Source organism: Crocodylus siamensis, chromosome 3, assembly GCF_052110815.1.
Source record: "Crocodylus siamensis isolate JL-2025a chromosome 3, ASM5211081v1, whole genome shotgun sequence".
In the NCBI taxonomy this organism is placed as follows: Eukaryota; Metazoa; Chordata; order Crocodylia; family Crocodylidae; genus Crocodylus; species Crocodylus siamensis.
In genome coordinates, this window is record NC_143397.1 from 229,047,813 (window position 1) to 229,065,291 (window position 17,479).

General features: G+C 40.7%; 1 protein-coding gene across 1 annotated transcript in view; it reads left to right on the forward strand.

Annotated features, from left to right (window-relative positions):
* The window catches only part of EMC2 (ER membrane protein complex subunit 2), a 65,525-nt gene extending 49,227 nt beyond the window's left edge, over window positions 1-16,298 (forward strand). The window contains exons 9-11 of the mRNA XM_090040509.1: window positions 351-461; window positions 4,497-4,601; window positions 13,886-16,298. Of these exons, the coding sequence (XP_089896635.1) occupies window positions 351-461; window positions 4,497-4,601; window positions 13,886-13,972 (303 nt within the window). The 3' untranslated portion in view covers window positions 13,973-16,298. The remainder of the gene's footprint in view (window positions 1-350; window positions 462-4,496; window positions 4,602-13,885) is intronic.
* Window positions 16,299-17,479: the final 1,181 nt, after the last annotated feature.

Consider the following 17,479-nt stretch of genomic DNA (forward strand, 5'->3'; position numbering starts at 1 on the left):
CAATTTAAATCATAGATACTAAGTAAACTTTTATTCTTTCAGTAACTGACACTTAAAATACCTATAGCTTTTTTTGTTATGGTAAGAATCTCTTGAAATTTGATTTTTGAATTGATATTAGGTTACTCCTATACATGTTACAGAACACTCATGATGGTACTTTCTTTTTTTTAGTTTTGCATGGTATTCTATATTTTGATGAGTCTTAACAGTTGGAGGAGGGATTTGTATAAATTTTATGCAGAAAAATAGCGAACTAGTTCAAGTATTTAATCTATGTGATATGATAAAGTACTCAAGATTTCAAAATAATGAAACAAATAGATTTTAACAGTCTGTAATTTTAACAGGTTAAATATACCCAAGGTGGGCTTGAAAACCTTGAGCTATCAAGAAAGTATTTTGCACAAGCATTGAAGCTAAACAACAGAAACATGAGAGCCTTATTTGGACTATACATGGTGAGTTTCAGTTGATAGCTTATTGTTCCTGAGCATTATCATTAGGAACTCAGAGATTTGGTTAGCTGTGTTAGTCAAAGTCAGGCGGAAGGGAGGGCAGGGAGCACCTTGGGAATCATTAAGAATTCAGTAATCATCCTGTTTTAGTTTAACAGTTTTAGCAAATTGTATAGGAGTTATTAAATGGAAATGGGCAGACAAGGTTCTTTGAGTAAATGTGATATCTTTTATTAAACCAACTAAATAGTTGGAACAATTGTGTTCTGCAAGCTTTCAGGTACAGACACCCTTCTTTAGGCAGAGGGAGAGTCTACATGTGTATTGTGCTGTCCTGGAAGGGACACAATGGAACTGTAGACATTCCCTCTGCCTAAAGAAGGGTGTTTGTACCTGAAAGCTTGCAGAGAACAATTTTTCCAACTATTTACTTGGTCTAATAGAAGATATCAGATTTACCCAAAGAACCATGGTTGCCTACGTCCTTAAACCAACATGGCAACAACCAACACTCCCGATAAATGGAAATGAACATTTTATTATGCATAGACTTTAAGGACCTGGTTCTACTCTCATTGATATCAGAGGAAATCAGAATACTTGGGTTCCATTCTTGGCTCTAGTACTGATTTGCTGTAAAATATTTACATTAGCTTTCTGTGCCCTTATTTTTCCATATGTTAGATGGGGATAATAATACTTTAACCTTGTTTGTAAAGCATTTTGAGATTTAGTTAGTAAACTGTAATGTTGTGTTGATTTTTTTGTTGTTGTTGTTTCTTTGTTTGATAGGGTATTAAATTGTAGTAGATGTGTTGTGCAATACCTTTGCCCCACTTCCAGTACAGACAAATGAAATTTCTGAGCAGCCTGATTTTGGGCAGCTCTTCCAAGGGTAGAACAGAGTTCATTCACCTATACTAACATTTCCTGATACTTTAAGCAATTCAGCTTATGAAAAGCAGTATTAAAAGAATTTACTGGATAAAATGAACTATGTTGTTAGAATTTTTATTTAACCTTATCTTATAATGTGTATATATTTTTGACATTTTGTCTCATTAATGGCGTTAATCTTAGTATATGCATTTTGGCCACTATGTTGATTATTGTAATTGTCTCTTATCCTTAAGTTAACCATGTGTATGTACTTCAGTATAAAAACAAAAATAGCCTGAAACGGTCTTGTAGTAGTTTATGACTGTTCAACCTTGTCGTCCCTTGGGGCACTCTGGTGAACAAACGTTCCCCCAGATACTGGTGGTCACCATGATAAACTTATAGGTGACCATCAGGTCACCCCTAAGCCTACGCCTTTTCAGGCTAAAGAGCCCCATGGCTCTCAGCCTGTTGTTGTAAGGTCTATTTTCCTGACCTCTGATAATGCGCGTGGCTCTCTTCTGGACTCTCTCAAGCTTCTCCACATCTTTTTTGAATTGTGGAGCCCAAAACTGGACACAGTACTCCAGCTGTGGCCACACCAAGGCCAAGTACAGGGGAGAATGATTTCCCGGGATTTGCTTGAGAAGCATCTATGGATGCAAGCCAGCATTTTGGTTGCTTTACATCGCACTGTAGGGTCATGTTCATCTTGTGGTCAATGATGACCCCCAAGTCCCTTTCTTCCTTAGTGCTAGCCAGCATAGCACTGCCAAGCCTATAAGGATGCTGCAGATTTTTCTTCCCAAGGTGGAGAACCTTGCATTTTTCGGTGTTAAACACCATCAGGTTCTCGTCTGCCCATTTTCTGAACCTGTCCAGGTCAGCCTGGATCACCCGCCTGTCTTCTGGTGTGGATGCTTTGCCCCAAAGTTTGGTGTCATCAGCGAACTCGGCCAGTCCGCTTCTGACTCCAATGTCCACATCATTAGTGAAGATGTTGAATAATATGGATCCAAGGACAGAGCCTTGGGGGACCCCACTGGTTACAGGACACCATGATGAGTGACTGCCATCAATTACTACCCTCTGGGTCTGACCACAGAGCCAATTTCCCAGCGGGTTGTGGCCAATTTCGCCAAGAGGTGATCGTAGGATACCAGATCGAAGGCTTTTTTTGAAGTCAAGATATATGACATCAATCTCTTCTCCCTTGTCTAGGTGATAGGTCACCTGGTCATAGAAGGAAATGAGATTGGTCAAGCAAGACCTATCCGCAACAAACCCATGCTGGCTATCCCTTAGGATGTTGGCGTCAGCCAGTCCATTAAGGATGGCCTCTTTAATAAACTTTTCTAAGATCTTCCCCGGGATGGAAGTCAGACTGATAGGCCTATAGTTAGCCGGATCCACTTGCCTCCCTTTCTTGAAGATAGGCACCACTTTGGCTTTCTTCCAGTCTTCGAGCACTGCACCAGGAGTTTTCAAAGATCCAAGCCAGAGGCTAGGCTATGAAGCTTGCCAGCTCTTTGAGTACCCTGGGGTGTAGACTTTCAGGGCCAGCTGACTTGAAGGTATCCAGCTTCTCAAGGTGTTCCTTCATGAGGTCAGCATTTATGGAGGGTAGGGGACCCCATCACCCAGACCTCCCTTCCCATAGCAGACGTGGGCGTCCCATGGGACTGATGAAAGACCAACGCAAAGTACCCATTTAATAGGTTGGCTTTTTCCCTGGCATCAGTTGTCCCATCTGGTTAAGCAGGGGTCCAGTGTTGCCCTTGCTTTTCGTCTGGCTCCCCACATATCTGAAAAAGGACTTTTTATTGTCCTTGATGCTCGAAGCTAGTTGGAGTTCAGTTGCAGCCTTGGCTTTCCTGGTTTGCTCTCTGCAGGACTGGACCAGTGCAGAATAATCCTCCTTGGAGGTGAATCTCATCCTCCATCCTTTGTAGGCCTTTCTTTTTAGCCTCAGGAGGTCTGCTAGATCCCTGGAGAGTCAGGGGGGCTGCTGTGCCATCTTGCTGCCGTTCCTCCAAGATGGAATAGAATTAGCTTGTGCATTGAGGATCGTTCCCTTGAGGAGCAGCCACTCTTCCTGAACTCCCCTCTCCCTGGGGTCATGGTCCCTTAGGGCCTGACTGACAAGCCTCCTGACCTTGTCAAAGTCCGCTTTCCTGAAGTCAAGGACTTCCGTGTTGCTGACTGACTTGCCAGCTTTACGTCGAAGGTGACGGTGATCAGCTCATGGTTGCTCTTACCCAGCTTCCCATCGATCACTAGGCCACTGATTAGGTCATCCCCAGTAGCCAGTACTAGGTCGAGCAGCACTTTACCTCTTGTTGGCCCATAGACTTCTTGAGTCAGGTAGAGGTCATCCACGCATGAGAGGAAGCTTTGTGACTGCTCGGATTTTGCTAAGTGATCCTCCCACGAGATGTCTGGGTAATTGAAGTCACCCGTGACAACCATGGTCCTGGAGCATGCGACCTCAGCCAGTTCCTGGGCAAACTCCTGGTCAAGCTCAGGATTTTGGGTGGGAGGTTTGTAGTACACTCTCACCATGGTGTCCCCTGTACCGTGTTCCCCATGGATTTTAACCCAGAGGGTCTCCAATCGTCCACCGTGGTCGCCAACATCAGCTTGCAGGGACATGTAGCTTTCCTTAAGATAGAGCGCTACACCCCCACCCCTTTTATCTACATGATCCCTCCTGTACAGGGTATAGCCATCTACACCCATGGTCCAGTCATGGGTGGAGTCCCACCAGGTCTCCGTTATCCCTATGATGTCATAATTATTTGCACTGAGCAGGAGGACGAGCTCCTCCTGCTTATTCCTCAAGCTCCTGGTGTTTGTGTACAGGCAGGCAAATGTCCCCTTGGGGGCTCTTGCCTTGCCCATAGATTGTACCAGGTCTGGGGCAGGGGTGGGCTCCCTTAAGTGCCTTGGCCTGCTGGCTTGAGCTGGGGATGGGACCAGTTGGCTTCACAAGTGTCTTTTCTGCCACATTATTCAGGCTTAGCTCCACGTAAGAGTTTGGTGAGTCACAAGTTTTTACTTTTCTCCTTTTGTTCCATCCTGTTAAACTGTAAGTGAAGCATCTGACATATTTCAGTTTCTCATTTTATAATTTTATCGTTTTTCTCTTTTTAATCCTAGTCTGCCAGTCATATTGCTTCCAATCCAAAAGCAAGTGCAAAAATGAAAAAAGACAATATAAAGTATGCCAGTTGGGCAGCTAACCAAATAAATAGAGCTTACCAGGTTAGTACTTTTGCCTATATTCAAAAGTTTTGTCGTGGATGTGTTTTAAATCTCCATTTTACAATAAAATGGGTTTCCGAAAGATAAGATGTGTGCATATCTTCACTGCATATGTGAACAGTCTATATGCTAGAACAGCGATTCTCAACCAGGGTGCCTTGATTTTTTTTTTTCCCAGGGTATCACAGGATGCTTTCACGATTAGCACTTCTGGATGTGCCAGTGTGATTCACAGAATAAACTCAGAGATTACAAATAGGAATCTAGTGTTAAAAACATCTCTGTTTTGTAGCATTAAAACAGGCATTTTAACCTCTGCGGTTGTCTCAGTGTCCCAAATGGTGCTTTCATTAAAAAGGAAAGGATTTTAAGAGCGTAATTTCTCTTTGGACTATTAGAACTTGGTACATTAGAGAGAGTTTCCACTTCCCACTGCCAGCCAAACATTTTCTGACTACAGAACACTCATTAAAAGATTCTTCTTTTGTTAGAGTCTTGTGTAAAGTATGGTAAAGAAATTTCAGTCAAAAAGAAGTCTCCTGTCCCATATTTATATGCTTACTGCACTTTTAGGAAAAGCCCTCCCTTACATAAATAGATAATTAGTACATTTTAGCTGTTTGTGACAGTAAGCAGCAGGTAAAATGCTATTCAACCTTTGCATCTGATTTGCACACAGCTGTGTTGACTTCCATGGGCATTGAATTTAGACCTTTAGATATCTGTAAGTAAGATAGCTCAAGGAATCGCAAAGATCACAGCATACACCAGAGAAACATAAAGGGCAGAATTCTGTGGTAGGTTTATCACAGATAAGCAAAGTAGGATAACATTTAAAAAGATGTATTTCTCAACATTCACAGAAGTATTACTCTTGAAAACCGAAATAAAACACATTGCAGAGGTCAGAGAGCTTTAAAGATTTTTAAGTTATTCTAAGGACTTGAGCTGCTTAGCTTGAAACACTAGTAGATGTGATGGTCCTAATACTAGCATAATGTATTCATATTCTGGAAAACAACCCATTTTAAAATATCTCGCAGTCAGGAATTCCTTTCCATAGGGTTGACCATAGCAGATTGTCATAGTCATGCATCTGTCTTAACAACACAATTTTTTCTCAGGGAATATGACTTGTGGTTTTGCTTTGTATTTGTTTATTTTATACTTTATGCTACAATTACAATAATTTTATGAAGTTTTGTTGGAACTTTGTCCCTTTCTTAGTTGATGCTTTTCAGAACAGATCACATTAGCACAATTAAAATATACCTAAAACAAATGTCATACCTTCTTTGTTATTTCATACCTTTTTAATACATTGTATACTCCAGCTGTATTTTTCAGCAGTTTTGACATAAAGTGAGAAATACCATATTTATCTGAAACCTCCGGAGGAATTTACATATACAGAGTGTAGCAACTCAAATTAGAATTTGGCCAGCAAATGGAGAGAACACCCTTACTTTTGTAAAAAGTACCACGAGAACCTTTAATGAATACAGCTAGATGGGACCACCTCCCAACCCAATCCACCTCCCAGACAAGAGCACAGCAGGGTTTGGCCACTCCCTTGATTATGTTAGAGACATTGAAAATCCAAATGCTACAGCAAATAGTGTTGGTGTTGTAGTATGTAGCAGTCTCCCCTCTGAGTCAGCATTGCATCATTGCCCCTGCTAAATAATGTGCTTTTTTGAATATTGTTGAAGATTGTCACTTTTTGGATATAAAGGTGAATCCATGGTCACTTGTACCAATTGAAGTCCCTGTAGCTTTTCATAAGGAGATCCTTATGGCTAGATTCTGGTTTAGATACGTAACTTACTGATATCAAATTGTTCACTGTTCCCATATTTCCCAGAGTTCTGTGCAAATCAAGATAAAATCCTGGTGAATCTGGCATGGATTTGGTATATCACTTGGACCTGTTTGTATCGTTAAGAACACTGTTCAGTCTTCAGTTATGCATACTTCTATCTCAGGGGTGGGCAGTTATTTTGGACAGAGGGCCATTTACTGAGTTTTGGCAAGCCATCGAGGGCTGCATGACAGGCAGCCCAGGGCAGATGAATATTAATTTTCTAAATTTTTTAGGAGCCCCACGGGCTGGATAGAATGGTCAGGCAGGCCACATCCAGCCCCCGGGCCACATTTTGCCCACCCCTGTTCTATCCCAAAGAAAACCCATTTTCATTCCAGTTTGGGTATGTACCTGAGTAATGTGGATTGGAGGCTTGTGAATATGGAGGTTATAACTGAAGATGTGTAGAGGTTTTAGAGTCTTTTTGAAAGGCTGGTGTTCATGAGATGCTTTTTTAAAATTTGTTTTTGAAACGTACATTCCCTACAGTATTATGCATGGTTCTTTTTTTTTTATCTTCCTCTGTTTTGTCAAAATTCAAGACCACATTTTCAGCTGTAGTTGCGTTGTTTGTTTTTTCATTGGCTATCCTTGGTAATCCCTAATTTAGGCATGGATTGACAGTCTGCCCTCTGGGCAGGCTGTCAATAGGTATTTGGCAGCTGCTGAAAAGCAGCAGTTGTCACAGAGTCTTTCACCCTATAGACCTTAGAAGGGTGAGAAGAACTGCTCTCTTTCCCCTGCACCAACCAGGGTCACCCCCTGAGTGACCCAGATGTCTGCATAGAGCTGGGGGTGTTCTTTTACACCTGGAACTGTCACAGGGTAGGAGGCAGATTGGAGCTTTCGGCTGATTGGGAGGACAGTAAGGGGGAATTTTCCAGCAGCAGGAACCAATCTCAGAGTCAGAGAACGATGCCTCTCCCTGAACCCTGTGCACCCCTCTGGGTCACCCAGAAAGCATGCATAGGACAGGAGATAGAGACATGGGGCAGGTCCAGCTGTGGGAATTATCCCCTGCTTGTGCATAGACTGGTTTGGGCAGGGGTGGGGTATAGATGCCTGGGGCTTGTTCCAGTCTGGGGGAATGTTGTCTCCACCTCCCCGTACCCCTCCGCACTTGCACAGGCCTGGGATTACCCACTTCTGTTCGGTGGCTGGGTGACATTGGCACCCATAGCAGGGTCCCCACAGAGCACAGGGTCCCTTTCCCTCAGAGAGTGGGAGGGAGTGTAGCGGACTGTGAGACACTGGGTGTCCTCAACACCTGAGAAAAGTCTATACTTTCAAGTTACTGTGGGAGGGGGTTGAAAGAGGGAGAACCTCCACATCTGGGAGATCACGGTCATGCCTTGCAGCTGTGGAGATCCAGAGTCCCACAGCTGTGGACATGGGACCCAGCAGTGCCCCAGCTGGGCATGGTACAGCCCTGCAGCTGGGAATCCAGTCAGCAGACTGGGTTCATAGTCTCAGGGGAGACCCTGTTACATGTGCAGCCATCTGTAAAGTCAGTACACATTTTCTGAGTCTAACTCTATAGCTGGTTTGACCTTTTTATGGTATGATAGGTACTTTGTAGCTGGTTTCAGTTAATTCTTCAATACAGGTAACGAATATCGGGGGGTTTGATAAATATTCTTACTGAAGTAAATGTTAAATATTTGACCATTCTTAATGATTAGGTTGTTCTCCAACTGTGTGTGGTTTAGGAGAAATATTAGCTTAAGGAAGAAGGAAGTTGTCTAGGCATCCAATGGTTTCTTGGGTATAATGGTTAGTTGGGATTATAATGCCTTGGTTTCTAACCCAGGATTTAAAAGGGCATTGCTCACAGAGGTTTAATAATTTGTGCAAATACTCTAAAACCTTTTTTGGAGGATATTATCAAAGTACTAATTATTGAAATAATAAATGCATATCTCTCATTTCAAATGCATTTAAAGCAGTGATGTCTTAACCCTAGGTTTTTCATTGCTTGGTCACTGGACATCATTTGAGTAAATTCTGACCTGGAGATCAATAGTCATAAAAACATTTTGTATATAACTGTAAGCATGAGTCACACAGAAATGATGACTAAGAACTGCTACTTTTTTCACTTAACATCAAAAGAAAATATGCCTACCTAGTGCTCCTCAATTAGATAATTAGTTTAGCATGTCTTCTGGTGGCAGCATTTTAGCAGAGGCAGACAAGTTTGATTAACGCTCTCAAAAATCTTTAATGCAATCCAACTCATGGTAATTTTCCAGATAAATGCTTCTTGGGTACGCTGCTAAATTCTTCAGTGTTAGTGATCTAGACTTTGTTTATGATTGGAGAGGTGATTCTGTTACAAACCATTTGGGAAAGAGAAAATTAAATGATGATTAAAAAAAAAAAGAAAAAAAAAAGGATTCCGGTTCAGTCAGTTGAATTGCAGTATAATGGCAAAATAGGCAAAATAATTGGTTGTCAAGGAAAATTGGAAGTAATTAGATTTCTGAGTTTGTTATGATGCAGTTTGGTTTTATTTGTTCAAACTTAAAGTATATGTCAGTATCATTAAGGTAGCCACTCTTGAAATTAACAAGTAACGTTTCTTAAAGTGATGTCAGGTTTGTTCTTGATGTTCCTAAGGCAGAAAAAGAATAACTCAAATTCTGTTTGTTTTTAAATTCTCCATCCCTCTTCTACCCCCCCATACACACTTTTTTTCCTCATATGTAGTATTGCATTTTTGACAGTAGTGCATTCAAGCTTCTGAATTTTTATTGCGTGCATCTTGGGAACTGTAACACATGTGCTTAGGTTTGGTGGCTTTCTTTTCTCCTTTTTAATCAAAGCTGTTTCTTAAGAAATTGGACCTCCCCAAGCATCTAATTAGGGCTCTTCTTGTTCTGTGTGATAGAGAAAAAGGTGTAGAAAAAAAGACTTTCTATTTGGTTGAAATCCAGGCAAAAGATTACTCTGTCAGCTGAGGGCATTAAGCAGTTTGTTGTTCCTCTAAAGTTTTTTTTATCAGTGTGGTCAGTTAAGAGGTGGATTTACAGCTACTCAGAGTCAAAATTCAATGGTATATTAGTTCCAGAATTCTCATGCTATAAAACTGTGGAATTTTATAATTCAGGGATAAAGTAAAGGTTTTGTTATCATAACCGTGTATTGTAAGTCCAGATATTTAATTTTAAATGGCTTTTTATTTACTTTACCCAGTCTAGATTTTTTTTAACAACACAAAGTTAGCTGTTAGGAACTAAGGGAATCCTAATTTTCAACTGTAGCCAAGGGGGTCAAGAGCAGGGTAACATCTCCTGCAGATTGTTGCTGCTGTGATATTACCTGAGCCTGATTACTTAATCTTTCTCAACAGGTCATGAGAAGTTTGCTAAATTAAGTTAATTACAAGAGAGAAGGAACACATAATAAATCAGGGACTAACTATGCAAGTCATCGTGCTTTTTGGGGGGGAAAAAACCCCCATTACATTGAAAATTTATTCAGTGGTTAGATGTTAACATTTAGTCAGAGAATAAACTGTTCATAACAGAAAATTACAGTCAGGACCAAAAAGGTTTAGTGTAGGTATTTTAAAATGTGGAGAGGATTCATTTGCTTAAAACACCAGCCTAGCCAATAAATCTACCGTGTTAAATCAGGCGGAGTGATGTGAATTGTCAGTACAGTTAGAAAACTCATTTTGAGATCAGCATGGGGTAGTCAACAGTCCTTTACCCCCACCTCCCAGCCAAGCTTTACATATTGTAGGGACTTCAAAAGCTACATTACACAAAGATAATATTTGCCAAGCTCTATCTTCCTTCATTACTAATATAGATTTAATTTCAAATTGGAATTACAGTTGTAATAGTAGACTATAATCAAATAAAACTTCATTACTCACTATCACGTTGTTGAACCATGAAATGCAATCATAGGATGACTGCATTGCTTTTTAGTAGTTTAAGTAAAGTATTCCAGTCCTTTGCTGTAACTGTAATGAAGTTTTATTAATATTTATATAATGTATACCTTCTACCACCATAAAAATATGGATATGATCTAATATTAATCAAATATACAACAGAACAGGGTTTTTTTAAAAAAAACCCAACATTTCAAATTATAGAGCAGACAGTGCTGAAAGGAATTTATTTTTTTGGCTACAAGTGAGAAGAACAGTGGAAATATCCAGTAAATATCCAGAGTAACAGAGTAAATATCCAGTTTACTCTCCCTTTCAGCATCCCCTCTCTGCCACTATGACATAGGATACTGGGCTAAAGGGACCTATGGTCTGACCCAGTAAGTGGCAGTTTCATAGATTTCATAGACATTAGGGCTGGAAGGGACCTCGGGAGATCATCGAGTCCAGCCCCCTGCCCAAAGGGCAGGAAGTCAGCTGGGGTCATAGGATCCCAGCAAGATAAGCATCCAATTTACTCTTGAAGGTGTTCAGTGTAGGTGCTTGAACAACCTCCGCTGGCAGACTGTTCCAGACCTTGGGGGCTCGGACAGTAAAGAAATTCTTCCTTATGTCCAGCCTGAAACGGTCTTGCAGGAGTTTGTGACCATTCGACCTCGTCATCCCTTGGGGTGCTCTGGTGAACAAATGTTCCCCCAGATCCTGGTGGTCACCCCTGATAAACTTACAGGTGGCCATCAGATCACCCCTGAGCCTACGCTTTTCCAGGCTAAAGAGCCCCATAGCTCTCAGCCTGTCATCGTAGGGTCTGTTTTCCTGACCTCTGATCATGCGCATGGCTCTTCTCTGGACTCTCTCAAGCTTTTCCACATCCTTTTTGAATTGTGGAGCCCAAAACTGGACGCAGAACTCCAGCTGCGGCCTCACCAAGGCCGAGTACAAGGGGAGAATGACGTCCCGGGATTTGCTTGAGAAGCATCTATGGATGCAAGCCAGCATTTTTGTCGCTTTACTAGCCGCAGCATCGCATTGCAGGCTCATGTTCATCTTGTGGTCAATGATGACCCCCAAGTCTCTTTCTTCTGTAGTGCTATCCAACGTAGCACTGCCGAGCCTATAAGGGTGCTGCAGGTTTTTCCTCCCAAGGTGGAGTACATTGCATTTTTCGGTGTTAAACACCATCAGGTTCTCGTCTGCCCATTTGCTGAGCTTGTCCAGGTCAGCCTGGATCACCCACCTATCTTCTGGCGTGGATGCTTTGCCCCAAAGTTTGGTGTCATCGGCAAACTTGGCCAGTTCACTCCTCACTCCAATGTCCACATCATTAATGAAGATGTTGAACCGGATGGGTCCCAGGACAGAGCCTTGAGGGACCCCACTGGTCACAGGGCACCACGATGAGTGACTGCCATCAATTACAACCCTCTGGGTCCAACCACGGAGCCAGTTTCCCAGCCAGCGGATCATGGTGGAGCCAAGGCCACAACTGGGCAGTTTGGCCAAGAGGTGATCATGGGATACCAGATCAAAAGCTTTTTTGAAGTCAAGATATATGACATCAATCTCTTCTCCCTCGTCCAGGTGATAGGTCACCTGGTCATAGAAGGAAATGAGATCGGTCAAACAAGACCTACCCACAACAAACCCGTGCTGGCTGTCCCTTAGAGTGTTAGCCTGGGCCAGTCCCTCAAGGATGGCCTCCTTAATAAACTTTTCTAAGATCTTCCCCAGGATAGAAGTCAGGCTAATAGGCCTGTAGTTAGCTGGATCCACTCTCCTCCCTTTTTTGAAGATCGGCACCATATTGGCCTTCTTCCAGTCTTCGGGCACTACACCAGAGCGCCAGGAGTTTTCAAAGATCCGTGCCAGGGGCTGGGCTATGACGCTCGCCAGCTCCTTGAGTACCCTGGGGTGCAGGTTGTCAGGGCTGGCTGACTTGAAGGTATCCAGCTTCTCTAGGTGTTCCTTCACGAGGTCAGCATTTATGGAGGGTAGGGGATCCCCATCACCCGGATCTCCCTGTCCCATAGCAGGCATGGGCGTCCCATGGGACTGACGAAAGACTGACACAAAGTACCTATTTAATAGGTTGGCTTTTTCCTGGGCGTCAGTTGTCAGTTGCCCCATCTGGTTTAGCAGGGGTCCAACATTGCCCTTGCTTTTCCTCCGGCTCCCCACATATCTGAAAAAGGACTTTTTGTTGTCCTTGATGCTTGAAGGTAGTTGGAGTTCAGTTGCAGCCTTGGCTTTCCTGGTTTGCTCCCTGCAGGACCGGACCAGCGCAGAATAATTCTCCTTGGAGGTGAATCCCGTCCTCCATCCTTTGTAGGCTTTCCTTTTTAGCCACAGTAGGTCCGCTAGGTTCCTGGAGAGCCAGGAGGGCTGCTGTGCCTTCTTGCTGCCTTTCCTCCGTGTTGGAATAGATTTAGCTTGTGCATTGAGGATCGCTTCCTTGAGAAGCAACCACTCTTCTTGAACTCCCATCTCCCTGGGGTCATGGTCCCTGAGGGCCTGACCGACAAGCCTCTTGAGCTTGTCAAAGTTGGCTTTTCTGAAGTCAAGGACTTCTGTGTTGCTGACTGCCTTGCCAGCTTTACGGCGGATGGTGAAGGTGATCAGCTCGTGGTCGCTGTCACCCAGCTTCCCATCGATCACTAGGTCGCCGATTAGGTCGTCCCCCATAGCCAGTACCAAGTCCAGCAGCGCTTTGCCTCTCGTTGGCCCATAGACTTCTTGAGTCAGGTAGAGGTCATCCACGCACGAGAGAAAGCTTTGCAACCGCTCGGATTTAGCTGAGTGATCTTCCCACAAGATGTCCGGGTAATTGAAGTCACCCATGACAACCAAGGTCCTGGAGCAAGCGGCCTCAGTCAGTTCCCAGGCGAACTCCTGGTCAAGTTCAGGATTTTGAGTGGGAGGTCTGTAGTAGACTCCCACCGTTGTGTCCCCTGTGCCATTTTTCCCCACGAATTTTTACTCAGAGGGTCTCTAGCTGTCCATGCTGGTCGCCAACATCAGCTTGCAGGGACATGTAGCTTTCCTTCACATAGAGAACTACACTTTTGTCAACATGATCCCTCCTGTACAGGGTATAGCCCTCTATACCCGTGGTCCAGTCATGGGTGGAGTCCCACCAGGTCTCCGTTATCCCAGTGACGTCATAATCCTTTGCACTGAGCAGGAGGACGAGCTCTTACATTCTAAGTAATTACTAACTGCAATATCAGAGTACAGAGATTGGTCTAAAAAAATCCAAATTTAGAATTAATTCTAATGTGCATGACAAGATAACGATAGCTTCTATAGATTGTAACTGAGGCAGAAACAGTTGATATAATTAAAAATTAGCATGCATTGTATATTTTATATTTACAGTAAATAGATGGTGCATTTTTAACGATTAGTTTTGTTTCTATTAAAATTCAGAACTGCAGTTTGCACAGGACCATTGCTCAGCATTGTGTAGTAAATGTCTATGACATGTTTGTTATAAATCTATTTAATTCTTTTCCTTAGGTTGCAGGTCGCAGTAAAAAGGAGACTAAATACTCTTTGAAGGCAGTGGAAGACATGTTGGAAGCCCTGCAGATCACTCAATCATAGGTTGTTATGGAGTTATAACGTTGAATTTCACAACTCTGTGTTCAGCCTTTTATGTCTTCTGAGTTACTTAAGCACCCAGTGCTGTTAAAAGCAGTTCCATTTTAATTAGTTTATGTGACTGTCTTAAATCATATGGTTTATAAAAATGAAATTGCTTATTTATTAATTCAATGAAGAAGATGGTGAAATCCCACAGAAATTAATACTTTATCTCTCAAAGACAAAGAAATTACATTTATTGCACAGCAACTCCTTTAGCTCCTTTATGTTACGGTAATGATTTTAAGTCATAACCAGGTGTAGAAATAAAATTCCTAAATGATGAATAAGTTTGGTTATTTATTGGGACAACCTATGGCAGCTTCAGTTTTACATGTAGATAATTTTATGTAATGTATTGTACTTCTTTAATTAAAACAAAAGAACATAATCAAATTTGACTCGGTAATATTTACCAAACAGACAGACATGAACCATAATGGTGCCTCAGCACAACACAGTTTATGGGTGAATAAAAGTTGATGTACAAGTTTTGTGTTAGAGCATTTTTAACATGGCAATCTGGAAATGGAAGCAATATATGTATGGACTTAGCTTTAGCTGGTACAGAGATGTTCTTAAATGGTGTGCTGGGGTCTTTGTGGGCTAATGTCTACTTGTCCTTTCAGCCATCTCTTGGTACATCTGCACGCATCCTTTTTATCTGTACAATTAGGGACATTATGGAAAGAATGTATGTTCTGCTGCATGTATTTAAAATTGTCTCAGTAAAACAAGTGTGCTAATCTGCACTAGTTTTGTATTCAAGGAAATGCTGTAACACATAGTTTATACATCATTAATTCTGTTTCTGCTAATTCCCAGTGTTTTTAATTAAAAAAACTATGCCAATTTAGTCATTCAGACATAATATCTTCAACTGGAATTTCAGCAGTTGATCTGCAGAACAAAAGTAAATCAGCCAACAAAAATTCCAGTTGGAAATAGTCCAACACAGACTTTATGTTGAACTTAAAAATAATGAATAATAGTTTCATATTTTAAATTTCATTTAATATAGACATTGCTAGATTAAGTATATGCACTATAAACCCCTTTCTGGGATCCTTAAATTACTGGGATCATGCAATGAGATCATAATCTATTTTCATTTAAAAAAAAAAAAAAAAGTTTCTGTCTCTTGTGGATTCAAAGCAACATGACCCAAGTTTTACTGCAGTTTGCCCAAGTCTGTTTGAACCAACAGCTCCAGAAGGTGTGAACTGCACCTTTCATCTGAGCTCTGTAACATGCTGTCATATACAGGAGAGTGGTGCCATGACTTGGGGGTCTGTTTAGAGTCCCACATTGTTGTAATTCAACCCTGCTACATACATACATTCTGTGGGGTACGTTACAAGGGACAGAGTAAACCCATGTCCCCTTGTTTGGTTGACCACAGAACCAAAACAAAAATCATGAGTTAATTCTACATTGAGTTGTTGGAACAAAACATGATAGAAAATTTTGGTTAAAAAGTTGAAAAAATGGCAAATACATTTTCTACCATAGACTTTTTTAAATGTAACGCCAGTGCTATATGTGATTTTATTTTTAATGAGTTTCCTTTGAATTGGTCATGTATTGTAATTTTTTAATATTCTCAGCATAGTTAGAAAGTATAAAAGTGATTTTTTTTTCAATGTTAGGAATGGATTTTCATTGTTAATGATAGAAGGATTAGAAAGTAGTCCTCATGTTCCCAAAAATATTCTGTACTTAACTATGATCTTATTCTAATCAGTTCCAAAGAAAAATTATTTCACTCTTCCAGTTTACTAAAGTAAAAATAGTTGCCTTGTTTGTGTAATCTGCTTTAAATAACTGAAATAGTTGAAATTTATTATAACTATTTACTAATGTATATTCAATGAATTTTAACATTGAAATAAATTAAGTAAATTATGCATTAAATACATTACAGATCAGTCCTTTTAAAATGTGGTTTTAAAATGTCTATATATTGATTATAGGTAGGTTGTATCATCTGGGAATCAAGGAGTGAAATTACTAATTTTTTTAAACCAAAAAACCTGAAGGCTTGGTCATGAATAGCTGTCTTTTGTAGGAGTGCGCCATCTAGAGTTTTAAAACTCCTTTATTTTTGATACATTCTCAAATAATTTGGTTTTATCTTGAGCTCTAAAAGAGTTGTGAAGCTGTACTATAGACTGAATTAATTTAAGCAGCAATCAAAATTGAAACCATTCTGTATAAAGATAAAACCTCTTCCGCTCACAGATTTATATTTAGAAAATATATTCAGTTTCCAATACATTTTATAGCTGAAACAAAGTTTAGTTACTGTGCGTGTAGTATTAAAATACTGAAGCATGTTCATTTCACCTGAAACACCGCTCAGGTTCTAGATCCCTTTTTAAATCAAGCCTGTGCTGTGAAGTTTCAGTTTGCAGTGTGGAGTTTAGGACCATCACAAGTAAAAACCACACAAGTTCCAAGTGTCAGACACAGAAAGACTTTCAAATTGTTTAGACATCTTACACATAACTTCCCATGTTGTTATAAGGATTCAGTCTCTCAAAATTTATTTCTGTGGTAATGTAGTAAACTTTTAATTCATGCACCTGAGCTGCATGGTATACTAAATCCCAGTATGTTAACATTATAGTTCAGTAGCGTCATGGAATTGGCAGCTAGGGTCCTTAAAATGGGCATGTAAGGAGCACTACCTTACAGACAGCAGTTGTATAACTATTAACTGAATTGACAGTTTGACAGCTGTAGGCATTCTGAATTATCCACGGAGCAGCCAGTTTAGTTTATTTGAAATTATTCAGTGCTTCCATTTTATTGATTGCTTATAAATGATCTACTGTTTATTACTGTTCCTTCACATCTTAATAAATCTACTACATTGGATTTGTTACAAGTGATCTGTTTTGTGGCCAGGGTAGGTTTTCCAAACTGTTGACCTTACAAATTGGCCTTGCAAATACTTACGAAACATATTAGCATGAATATTTTGATCTTTAATACTGACACATGTAAACAAAATATTTGCCTATGTATAAATGTTCCTTAAAGTAGTGACTGTAAAGTAGTTACAAATGCTGTCAAATTGATTAGTTTTCTATTCAAATGAATGTTTATAAATACTACTTCATAAAATTAGCTCAATGCCTTGTCTGGATATTAGAAAATGCCTTTCATAGTTTTGTAATTTGGTATCTCATCCACTTTGAGAGAGATTATGAATTCTTACAAATAGAACAGCTAATTATAGTAACTTTTTTTGTAAAATGAAGGATTACAGGACTGGAAGGCAATTTGGAAGTCATTGAGTCCCACCCCAGGGCAGATACAGGATTTGCTGTTTTATCCACCTCAAAAAGATACCTTTCCAACCACCTTTGGAAAACTTCGTATGAAGAAGATTACACAATTTCCATAGGCTGCTTGTTCCATTGTCCTTCTGCTTTTAGAGTTAGGACGTTTTTCCTAAGACCC